The following is a 12,337-nucleotide window of genomic DNA, read 5'->3' as shown; positions in this document are numbered from 1 at the left end:
CATCCACCTGTTTCAATGCACGTGTGGAATTGGAGCTAAAAACCCGAATGGAACAGCCAGAATTTAAAAAAAAAAAAAAAAAGTATGGCAATGGGAATTTTCTGCGGGAGAGAAACGAGGCATGTGGGCAAAGAGGAGATCCTCTACTAAGTTATAGAAAAAGGTGCCTGGAACAAATGACGAGGCTGCAGAATCCGCCTCCGCAGCATCAACGGATTCCATCAAGAGCTCGGGAACATTTTGCTGTAACGTGCGACACTGCGACGCACACGGCGTGTGTGCAAAGAGGAAACACGAATTTTTCAGTAGATGACGGAAAAGCCACGTTACGTAAGATTTTCTGTGCCTGACTTTTTGGAAATTTTGTGCAGCCTTAGGATGAAAAAATGTGCTTGGTCATTCTGTGAACTGTTTTTTCGAATGAGCGGTGGAAAGTCAGGAGGACACATTGGTTCAGTTTGTCCTCACCAGTCTACTTTTTCCTGCCTGGATTTCTAAGATACTCTGATAGATGATATAGTGACAGATTTTGGGCAAATTTGGGAAAAATGAATTTAAACTTCATCATTCAGCCTCTCAAAAATGTAAGAGGCTCCGAGCCAGACACCGGTTTGTCCTTTAAGGACGACGTGTGGGCAGACTGAGCCCCTCCTGTCGAATCCTCTCTGCCAAACAGTCGTTTTAAAAAAATAAGCCACGGAGCTGTGAAATCACTACCAACAGAAGACAGAGTGAGGGGGCACGGGAGTCGACAGCCTGCAGAAGCCGGGAAAAAAGCCAGCGGCCTGGAAAAATTGAGCTGAATGAATGAGCGCGCGTTGTGAATCATGACGAGCCTCGTTCATCTTTCTAGAGAGCTGGCAGGAGTCGATGCAAGAGGTCAGGGCTGCTGGTTCTCTGCTGCAAGTCTCACAGGAAGCTTTTTCCAAAGAGCATCTTAAAGTGACGCTGATTTTTCCACACTGTTGCTTGACACGGGACATAGTGTCGTGTTGACGTTTTCTGTCATTGGCTACTACTGAGGCATCTTCTCAGATTCAAGTTGTGTGTGTTATCCGTGTTATCTGCGCAGGTGAGCCGGTCGGTGTGCGTGATGACCACGCAGCTCATCTCTAAGCTGCTGAGGTCGAAGGAAGCCTCGGCCGCCGTGGACGTCCGGACCTGGCCCCCTGTCCTGGACACAGGTACGCACACACACACACACACACAGGTTGTCACGAGGCGAGATATGCACATGAACAAAACTCTGCAGAGTTTGTACCCCAGTTTCAAGGGGATCATTCGTGACAGACTGCAGCGCTTACAGGTGGTCAGAGCGATTAAGCCGGTGGAGCTCACGCTGTTTAAGTGACAGGTTGGGTGCTCGTTGGGACGTGCAGCGCAGAAATGACAGAATTATTTAGAACAGAAATGACACCAGGCTAATGTCATGGCTGCACTGTACTTTCCATCGGAGCAGCAGTGATGTGACGATGTCGATTTTCCCTCCAGACGATTTGCCAAAGAAGAAACCTCCTCTGCTGTATAAACCGTCCAACCCCGACACCCTGGCCTACCTGGACTTCAGCGTCTCCACCACCGGCATGCTCGCTGGAGTCAAGGTAAACGCACACACACACACACGCACTGGGCTGAGTCAGTCTGTCTGGACCTTAAGCACGACATCTCAGTTCTTACACAACCCGGTGGAAGCAGACTTTTAGCCACATCCTCGGCGTAGCTCTAGAAATGCCAGTGTCCGTTGTCGAGTCAGTGTAACGTTCGACGCAGACGTCCATGGTCCCGCGGGGGAACAGTCTCTTCGGTGATCCCTTGACTTTTCATCTGGCATCAACAGGTCAAAATATCCTTTTTCTGACACTTAGAGGATGGATACACAATTTTTCAAGTCTGTCTGAAAACGTCAGTCGTCGTTTTGTGCGTATTCCTAAATGTCTCTGATCCTAACGTGAGGCTTCGGCGGCCTGAGTGAGTCAAATCCGGCTGAAATCTGCCTGTTTGGTCTAAAATTCCCTCGTTGGGTTTCCGTAGACTCGTTGAGCCGCGGGGAGGGACAGTAACAAAGGGAGAGAACTTTTCGAAGATAAACTTCTGAATTAAGGTTTCCACAGAACAAAGACTGTACATTTTTGTCTCCCATCACTTACATTGAAAGTGCATTTGAATGGTAGGAACTGCAGGAGGGATCACAGCAAGCAAAACCTGTTTCAGTTTTCCTTTGGGCACCTGACTATTATTTATAAGACAGGCTTGAGCCTCTAAGTTCATAATACTCATAAGAGATTTTACTGGAAACCCATAAGCTGAGTGGGAAAAACCATTTGGCCTCCAACTTGTAATTTTGAGTCAGAAGCAGGTGGGAATTTCTGACGCTGACGTTATTTCCCACTTCGGTGAAAAGAACCACGGACACGTCAACATGCTGTCGGTGCAACGGCTGCAAATCCACCACCGGTCGTTACATCTAAATATAATAAAGTGTATTAATACTAAACATATAGTCAGGGGCTCTGCGTTGTAAGCCAAATGTCATGTTCGATCTGATTTTGACCACATCGGCCCATTTATGTTTTGACATTTGAAGACTTAAGAGCGACTGGCCCGATAAACACTGGTTAAAGATCCAAATTTCAACGCTATAACGCTGTAGCCGTGGCTCAGTGGATGCCTGCATCATCATCATCATCATCATCATTATGAGCACTGACATACTTCAGCGGAACGATTTATTTTTCTACTGAGCGGTGGAGGCTGATAGTCTGGGCGCTGGAGGTGTGTAAACAGGTGGTGGTGACATTTCAAAGATTAAAGCAGCTATTGATTCCTGCTGCAGTAAAACAAACCTGCATCCTGTTCTCAGCTCATTGTTTCTCTGCCACTATTCATCTGGTGTGTGTGTGTGTGTGTGTGTGTCTTCTATGAAACAAGACCTCTTCTTGTTTCTGGTCTCAGGTCCATTCATGTTGAAGCCCTTTTCGTTCCTCAGCTCCCTGCTCACAGACGCTCACGGAGAGCAGAGAGGGAAGATCAATCTGCTCCCAGAAAGCAAAAAGAAACACAAGCAGCATAAGAAATGATTTTGAAAGCATATTTGGAAGGTACATTTAAAAGGACTGGTCAGTAAAGGAAATATCAACGCTCCAAAGGTTCACTTTTCTCTTTAAATGATAGCTACGGGTTTACAATAGTCTGATATTTTCACAAGGTGGTGAAAATGTAACAAACGTATGAATCTGTATTTTCCACATTTAACTTTAAACATTTTTGGAATGAGACATCTCGGTCCCCTGTATTAGTTGGACCCAGACAAGATCAGGGTCTGGATGACATTTTATCAGTTATTAAGATTCATTCATGGACTGTAAACTCTTTAATTAGCCGCTTTGATTGTTAGTCTCTCAATACGAGACCATCAGTCTTTACCTTGGCTTGTAACGAACCACATTAGTGGTTTCTCATGGTACAGCCTGCTAAGAACAGAAACAAGACTGAAGGCCCGTGTCTGCGTTCTTGTCCGCACTTTTGCTCTCGCGAACTCGTGACCACAGCACTGTCCACGTTCAGCCAAGAACGGTCGAAACATCCGAAAATCTGTAGCGCTAGCGGGCCAGTTCCTGATACGACCACTGATTTCTAGAGCAGTTGTGCAACGATAGCACACGAAGTACAACTGAGGCCGATGGACATGTCATTAGATCTGCAGGTATCTGGTCACGAACCGAAGCGCTGGACAAATTCAGATTTTGGCTGGATGCTGCCCTAGGTGAGAAATGAAGGGATCACCAAAGTTAATACACTTCATCCTTAGGGGAACGTGAACGACTGGGCCAAATTTAACGGCGATCCATCCAAACGGCTGCCGAGATATTTCACTTTCAAACGAAACTGTCGACGTCACGGTAGCACGGCAGGAAGAGTCAGGGGATCAGCAAAGTCAGTAGAATTCATCCCTTGGAGACCACAAATGTCTGTTCTGAAGTTATTGACAGTCCTCTCACTTTTTGTAGAGATTATTCAGTTGGGACCATCGCACGTTGCCAAACCTCAGTCATTGGATTGTTAGTGTCTCAGATATAAAGGCCCACCGCTAGAATGTGGCTTTTGAGAGCCAGAAATCTCAGCGCACAAGTAATGAGTGGATCACTGGCACGGACCTGCGACGCCATCGGCCTCCCGCAGCCACATGTTGTACCGAGGGACGGTAAAAATCTTGTTTGAAGTTTGAACTAGCTAACAAGTCACGCATCCCGGATATCTTTGTTAAACAGACATCTGTAAAATGATGCTCCACCACTCGTCATTGTACTTTCTTCTGTATGCCGGCAAAACATTTCTCGCGACGGTTTTCACACCGCCATCGAGCGTTGATCACGTCATTTGGCTTGATGAACACCGCAGAACTCTCCAATGAATGCTTTGAGAAACACACACTAATCAGCGCGCACAGGGAGAGCAGGGCAGGCGGAAACAGTGCCGGCATACTTTCTCATGTGCTGCTAAATTACCCGTCCATTATGTTTAATCTCCTGTGCCTAATGAGCAAATCAGTCGGCGCCGGAACATTAACGCTACAACAGATCGGAAAACGAGCCGATCGATTGATCCGGTCAGTGCAACCGGAGGCCCCTCACATCGGACGTGTGGTTGTGCTAATCCCGGCATTGTGGACACATTTCTGGTTAATTCACCACTTTTAGCTCCAGCGGGGCAGGAGGGTCTGAGCTCATCCTTCATATTTTCTTTGTGCGTTTGAGTCTGAAGAAACTGGATTTTCTGTTTCTCGTTTGTGTTTGAAAAAGAAAAAGGTAAAAAGTGCAAAAGCAAACTGACCAATGAGAATATTCCCACTCATATCCAATGGCTATTTACAAATGGCAGCTTCTTGACACCGGTAAACTAAAATCGCCATTTGTTTGTGGAAGTTGCAGAAAAAAAGAAAAAAACCAATTGAAGGCTGAACTGTTTCTGTGTGATGTGTGTCTGTCTGCTGCAGATGTCTCACACAGCCACCAGTGCCTTCTGCCGCTCCATCAAGCTGCAGTGTGAGCTCTACCCGTCCAGAGAGGTCGCCATCTGCCTGGACCCGTACTGCGGCCTGGGCTTCGTCCTCTGGTGCCTTTGCAGGTCAGACACACACACACACACACACACACACGCGGTGCACACGCGTTGAACTTAGGCGGGAGCAACATTGTGAGAATCCTCTCCGGTTAGGGACGGAGAGGAGGCACGTCGGCGAGGAAGTTTAAAGGAGCATCTTGACAGCGTGTTTTGACTCGAACGTTCCCCCTTCGCATGCTCATTTTGTGATGGTGTTCGGGATCTGCTGGAATCACCGGGGGTGTACGGGCTAGAGCACGCTAGAAGATGCTTCTTGGTCTTGGTTTTTACACGGCGTTTGTGGTTTCTAGAATAACAGAGAGTAACAGAAATATCCCAATAAGTACATGGATCCATGATCAATTAGTGACACTGAAAGTCACTGAAACCTTGTCCACAGGGTGTCGATGCAGCTTTAGCTACAGCGAGGCTACATTAGTCTCTAAAGAGAATAAAGTGGACAACCAAGCTATGAACTAAGAAACTTCTATTTGCCTGTATGATTCCACAACTACATCATTTGCTTACGCCAAGAAATTAGCAACGAGGCTGCAAATATACGTTGATGCCAGTTACGAAGCAAACTAACATATTTCAAGCTGCGGCTCGGTCTGCTCGGCAGCATGTTGCCATCTAGTCTAGAGAGTCGGACTGCTCATATTAAAACACTAAACACTCGCTCATCCTGTATTTACAGTGAAGACACAGGCTCTTAAGCGTAGCTGGACTTATTATTTGAAGTGGTAAGTGGCTAGCTTTCACAAACACAGACCTTGGGATCAGCACGTGAACGGTATTAGTCGCACAGAAAAAATCAACTCGCTGAGACTTTAAAACTTGATCACAGTAAACATCTTGCCTTTTTGGTCAGTGTTCCGTTGTCGTCACATGGTAACCCAGTTGTGAACGTAGACCATTTTAACAACACTGTCATTTGTTGGTGCATTCAGGGGCCCGATGCGATCCCGACATCCGGGATTTAAGTGTCGGCTGCCCAACGGTCACTCCTCTGGTCTGGTCTCTCTCTCTCTCTGCAGTGTGTACTCAGGTCACCAGTCGATCCTGATCCCTCCGTCCGAGCTGGAAGTGAACCCGGCTCTCTGGCTGTCTGCCGTCAGTCAGTACAAAGTCCGCGACACCTTCTGCTCCTACAGCGTCATGGAGCTCTGCACCAAAGGCCTGGGCCTGCAGACCGACTTGCTGAAGGTGATGTTAGCTAACAGGAAGCCCTCTGAGGCTCTGGAAATGTCATCTGACAGCTTCTCGCTCTCTGCCCTCTTGTCCCCCTTTAGTCTCGAGGCTTGGACTTGTCTCGGGTGAGGACCTGCGTGGTTGTAGCGGAGGAGCGTCCCAGGATAGCCCTGACGCAGTCCTTCTCCAAACTCTTCAAGGACCTGGGACTCCACCCTCGAGCTGTCAGCACCTCCTTTGGCTGCAGGGTCAACCTGGCGATCTGCCTGCAGGTCAGTCAGACTCTCGCCTCTTTCTGCCTGGTTTTTCTCTGCTTCCATTTCACTTTTCCGCAGAGACGGGGGACATTTCTCGGTCTGCCATTTCGGCCGGAGGTGCTGTTGGAGGTGGTGCATTCACCTTTGAGAGACTAGCTGCGTTTATTCTTTATGACGAGGGAAACATCAGCTGATGTTGACCCGAGCTGATTGTTTTTTGTTTGTTGTAGATTAGCTGAGGCTGAGCTCTTTGTTAGCAGGCATTTTTAAAATTTTTCTTTCTGTTATACTTGAGTAAAGACAACAGAATCTCCACTTAACTGGAGATTAGCTTATAAATGACGAGCGACTGACTTTGTCATTGTGTTTACACCCGTGCATCCTGTTTGTCTTTGTCGCTGTCTCCAAGGTACAAGCAGTCGTTCGCTCTATTATCCAGAGTCAGATGAACAGATGGACGTCGGTATCGCTCACGTCCGGGATGTGTTAAGCTTCACTTAGCACAAAGATTGGAAGTGGGGGAAACTGCTAACTTAGGCATCAAAAGCGGGGGGGAGTAAAATGCCTTCCTACAATCTACAAACCTGTTGCATTTACATGTTGTACTTTCTGTGTTTACCCCGTCTGAAGAGGACAGCGAGGCAGCGCGGTTTCGTTACGCGCTGGAGCTGCCCCACTGACGACGGGTGCACACAGCACAGCGTCGCTACCTGTACAATAACTATCGTACTTGTTTGAAAATTCAGCCGGTTTAAGATGTAAGATCAGTCATTTAAAAAAAAAAAAACACCCATGAACGTATGATCATTTTGACCTTTCATAGTTTCAAAATGTCAGAAAGCTGATTTGGAATCAACCTGATTACTGTATAGTATATTATGGTGTACGACATGTTACAGAAACTTACTTTGGATCTGCCATGAAGGATTAATCACATTTGGGTGGAGTACTTGTGACAGCCAGTGTCTAGCAAACTCTTCCTCTTGGTTTGGTTTAAGTGTCAAGCCATTTTGTTTGCCATGGTGCCCTGAGCTATTTGCTTAGGGGCAGAAGACACTGGTGTAGTGTCTTCTGAGGTCTGCAGGCGAAACGCTGGCCTGTGGTCCGAGCCCACTGCGTTCAACTTGGTGAGCGATTTTGTCCGCGTTCTGGGTGCATCATAGTCTGGATTTGAAATTGTGATATTTTGACCTGAAATACAATGATCCTGAGGTCTGACACCTGGTAATGCTGATGCAGCATCTCAGAGGTCCTGTCCTTATGGAGAATTAACAGCTTTTGTTACTCAAACTCCAGCTGAGTACTTGATGTAGTGGTAACTAGCTTAATAACTAGGTCACAAGATTCAATGGAAGGTCTTTTTTTTTTTTACATTTTGATCAAAGCTAACGGTTTCCTCCTGCTTCCAGTCTTTGTGCTAAGCTAGGCTAAACATGTCCTGGACCTACATCTGTGCTGGACGCACAGAGATGAAACTGATGTTTGTTTTTGTTTTGTTTAGTTTATTTTATCTTCATCTGATTGTGGGTTCAATGGCCATCTAGCTTTTTCCAGTATTACTAGTATTTTTAAAATAGCTCACTTTTGGGAACTGTTTTTGTTGTTCTGGGGCCAGCTGCATTTCTGCTTTTCATCTGGCAGAAACAAACTCAAGCATGCGATTGATTCTTTGAGATAAAGCAGGTAAACATTTAGAGAACATGTGGAGAATGGACAGTTTTTTTTGTGGAAAGTCTTGGCTGGTAAATTGGTGCTTTCGGGGACAGTGGACTCATCTCTGCCTCTTTTAAGATTCGCAGATACAACCTGAAATGGGTTTTCGTGCGCTACAGTTTCGAGTCTGCAGGTTTGCCCATCACTGCTGAAGCGATGAAGCCACTTAACTGCAATTTTGGTTAATCAGCCGAATGATTTTCACAACTCCTGGGCACCTGAGACCTGTTAAATTCTGGCTTTGAAGTGTAAAAAAAATACATTGACGTTAATGCAAAAATGACCATTTCTAGGTATGTATCAATGTGAAGCAGATGTGTGGTTTTCATCCAAAAACAGCAAGATATTTGTGGGAACTAGAGAGATTACAGGCTCCAGAGAGATAACGGCCTCAGTTTAGAAAAAGCCACAGTCATTATTTTCGTCTACACTCTCTCATCCAGACAAACCAATGTCTGAGACATTCAGCTGTCTCGCTGTATGTCTCTCAGATTCGGCGTCATCTTTCCATTTCAGGCCGATCATTGCTCTTACATTTCAGCCATGATTTTCAGCTGTCAGTGGATCGAATCAAGTTATTCCCCAGGTTCATTTTAAAGAAAGTCACAGAATCGGGTTCTTAGTTCTTAAAACCCGAAGAAGAGTTTGAAAAGGAATAAAAGATTACTGGATAGAGATTTTCCGGATAATTTAATTAAAGTTATTGTCCCGAGTTTCCATTAGATTGAGCATTTTTACAGACGGTAATGGCAAAATACAGTGAAAATCCAAGCCTTTGAGATTTTATTACAGATTTTTAACATGAGTAGTCGATTATACATCAGTTTGTACAGAGTTGAGCAGTAATTCCAACTGCATGAGTCTTAACTTGAATTAACACAGTCAATGTACATTAACATTACTGTAAAGCAACTAATCACAGTCAGTATATTGAACTACTTTGCTCCAACTTAAATTAACCGATCACTTTCCAGCAGCCGTAAATGACCAAACTAACTTTTGGCTGGAAAATCTTTTCGTCCTGATTGCTTGTTTTGTTTCTTTTGAGTTTTCCATCTCACTGTTTTCCCCTCCCTCTTCCCTCCTTGTTTTATGCATAACCCCACCCACATCTCTCATACTTGGTTTTGTCTCCGCCCTCCTTCCTTCCTCCCTTCCTCCTCTTCCCCCTTTACTTTCCTCCTCCTCCTCCTCCGCCTCTCTTTGCTGCTGTAGCCTCACAGGCTGGGAAAGCTTGCCGACAAGGTAGGGAACCACCATCGACCCCCGCCCCAGCCACCACCGTCACCACCACCACCACCACCACCACCGCCGCCACACCCCACTGCCTGTCAAGCGCATCACTCATCAGCTGGCTTTAGATTCAAGTTTAGAGAGTTTGAGGAAAATGGGAGAATATTGAACTGTACACTCCAAAACACTCCACCAAAAGTGGTTTAAGGTCTCTCTCAAAATATGTTCTCTACGTCCGAAGATTTAGCCTTCGGTTAATCTGGGTCTGGCTTAGACGTATTCAGACACGCTGAAAGGGTCAGCCAGTTCCTCAGTTGACTGACGGAAATATAAGCAAGAATTTGCTGCCTTCTGTATCATTGGAAGCAGAATGCCTTTGGGTTTTGGACCCTGAAGTTGGAAGATGTCACAAGTACGACAGATAAATTGACAATGAAAATAATCACCAGCCTTTCTGGACGGGTTTTGTCAACATGCTACAAAATATTATGACTAGAAATGTGAACTTTGGAGGATCCGGCCCATGAATTCAAACAAAGCCTTGCTCCCATCCTGCCAGATGAGATCAGATCTTCCCGCGTACAAAGCTACCTGCCATTCAGTGCTCTGGGTGTGTGGGCTTCTGACTCCCAGCATGCCGCTGTATGTCCGGTGGCGGGCTCTGTGAACGTTTTTATCCCGAATCACCTCTGAGAGAGAAATGGGGGATGGAGGCGGATGGTGGAGGAAGGGAGAGGTCGGAACGGGGGTCTCTGTCTCTTTCTTTTTCTCTGTTTCTCTGATTTGTCTTAAAATTTTCCCTCTCACTCACAATCAGTAAGACATTCAACCTATAACTAATGAAGAACTTTGGCAGATATCTGAATGAAATGCAGACCAGACACGGGTCAAACCATGTCGGGAAGTTTTCCACAGAGTTTAAACGTGGATATGTTCTTTTGAGGGCAGATGTGTTGAGCTTTGACACCAGAGAGTTTTTATGGACCAGGATGTAATCACTCGACGGCGTCATCATCGCCCCTTTCTTCCATCTGTCTTTTCCCTGGCTCGGTTTCACTCCCCCCTCTTTTCGTTCCTCCAAAAGACAGTGTTGTCGTGACCTCTTGTTTGCACGTTGGTTTCAAGTGGAGTCAGATTTCTGTGTCGGCGCGCTTCTTTTAAATTCTGGGATGTCTTTGGTTTCATCTCTCGTCGTTCTGGTTTTGCCGATTTCCGTCACAAATCATCAACCACTGCTGACGCTCCCACAGCGCTCTCTCTCCACCGTTTTGTGAATGTTGTAGAGGAGTTTGCAACTGGTTCCCATCTTTGCCCTCAAACCCACAGCTCTTCCCTCTGCTGTGAAGGGAAAGCTGGTCTCTGTGAGCACTAATGCACAAGCAGTCTGCATCCACCGCAGCCTGGTAGAGGTAGAAGTAGTTGTAGACGCTAGACGTCTTTGTCCTGCAGTCGCACTGTATAATGGCGGTAGTTGTGTGAAGGGACGTTGTTCTGTGACCCCGCTGTGTTAACTCTGTTGTCGTTGGTGTTTCTCAGGGCACCTCGGGACCCGACCCCACGACTGTGTACGTTGATATGAGAGCGCTACGGCACGACAGGTGAGTTAAACAAAACAGAATTGTCATGTTGTGTATTTGTCCTGTTGGAATTGAGAACTGGGAAACGAATTCAATACGTTTTTACATTTTTGACTCTTAGTCCCTTCGCTGCTGAAAAACACACTAGAGTAAACTACCAGATATGTGCCCCCGGCGTTACAAGCTTTACCCGTAGATGTCAAACATTATCTTTACTTGTCATCGTTATTTATCACCTGGTGGTTTTGGACTTGATCCGGACTGAGAGGGACTGAGACAACGAAGCGATAGATCGCTGGGAAATTTGGTTTGGACGTTCACGGCCCTCAGAGGATGAATCCCATTGACTTCGGTGATCCCTTGGCTTTTCATCTAGTGCCACCAACACTTGTGGTCGTGAAAACTATTGACTGACTTCCCGTCGGTCTCAACTTTCATCTCAAATTACAGACAACATGGCAGGCTAACGTGTTATTAGTAGCGTTAATGCATGGTAACGGCAGCCAGCGAGAGGTACATTAAATGTTGGTATGTTAACATCCAGAAGTTGTTACCATACATGTCTCCAGCAGGCCTGTTGGCATGCTAATGTTAGCAGTGGTGTTGAGTGTATGATTTAATGCTCAGAACATACAAAAACCGCCAAGCTGGTCCATTTTTAACGAGACTTTTTTCACTCCTACATCTGCCCCCAACAACGCTTCGTGTTGAAAATCCTGTCTACCCTCATTCTGGAGATAAAACGAAGCGGTGACTTGTAATTTTACAAGTCTGCAATTTCCCAATCATTTCAAGGGAAGATTCCTGGAAGGTTTATATCGTTTGGTATTAAGTGCAGACAGTTTGGGTTCAGTCACTTGAGTTGTGTTTATTTGCAGCTGCTGATTTCCAGAGAAACCTCCTCGAAAGAAATGCTTCGTTTAAACCAAACTAAATAGTCGCTAATAGGTCAGAGTTCATTTATTACTGGAACATTTCTCCATATTTGTTCAATTGCGAGCTTCCTTGTAGGCGAATTTCACATTTTTGCATGTCATCAGCACACATTTATGTATCTGGCCTGCATAAGCTCAGTGATAACATCTCCTTATTGGTCTTCCCGTCTTTTCACACACAGATATTAAATACATTCTGCGCCCACAACATTTTGGTCCAGTGGGACCTCGATCCTGTTGCAGGCGTCTGCTCAGCAGCTTCGATGTGAACGCGGTGAAGTTGTGTTTGTGAATAGGAGCGTGGAGCTCAGCAAACACCGCCAGAATAAAT

The 12,337-nt window shown here is 45.9% G+C and overlaps 1 protein-coding gene across 7 annotated transcripts in view; it reads left to right on the top strand.

The window, feature by feature from the left end:
- The window catches only part of LOC120799323 (disco-interacting protein 2 homolog C), a 221,060-nt gene that overhangs the window by 201,665 nt on the left and 7,058 nt on the right, over positions 1-12,337 (top strand). For 5 of the 7 annotated variants that reach the window (XM_040144416.1, XM_040144415.1, XM_040144414.1 and 2 more), the window contains exons 27-33: positions 1,073-1,184; positions 1,492-1,601; positions 4,994-5,124; positions 6,138-6,306; positions 6,393-6,563; positions 9,477-9,506; positions 11,031-11,092. In XM_040144416.1, coding sequence (XP_040000350.1) covers positions 1,073-1,184; positions 1,492-1,601; positions 4,994-5,124; positions 6,138-6,306; positions 6,393-6,563; positions 9,477-9,506; positions 11,031-11,092 — 785 coding nt within the window. The remainder of the gene's footprint in view (positions 1-1,072; positions 1,185-1,491; positions 1,602-4,993; positions 5,125-6,137; positions 6,307-6,392; positions 6,564-9,476; positions 9,507-11,030; positions 11,093-12,337) is intronic. The other 2 variants (XM_040144418.1, XM_040144417.1) reach the window with 1 other exon arrangement.

This window comes from Xiphias gladius, chromosome 14, assembly GCF_016859285.1.
Source record: "Xiphias gladius isolate SHS-SW01 ecotype Sanya breed wild chromosome 14, ASM1685928v1, whole genome shotgun sequence".
Lineage (NCBI taxonomy): Eukaryota > Metazoa > Chordata > Actinopteri > Istiophoriformes > Xiphiidae > Xiphias > Xiphias gladius.
Note: the sequence above shows the minus strand (reverse complement) of the source record. Positions and strands in the feature narration are given on the sequence as shown.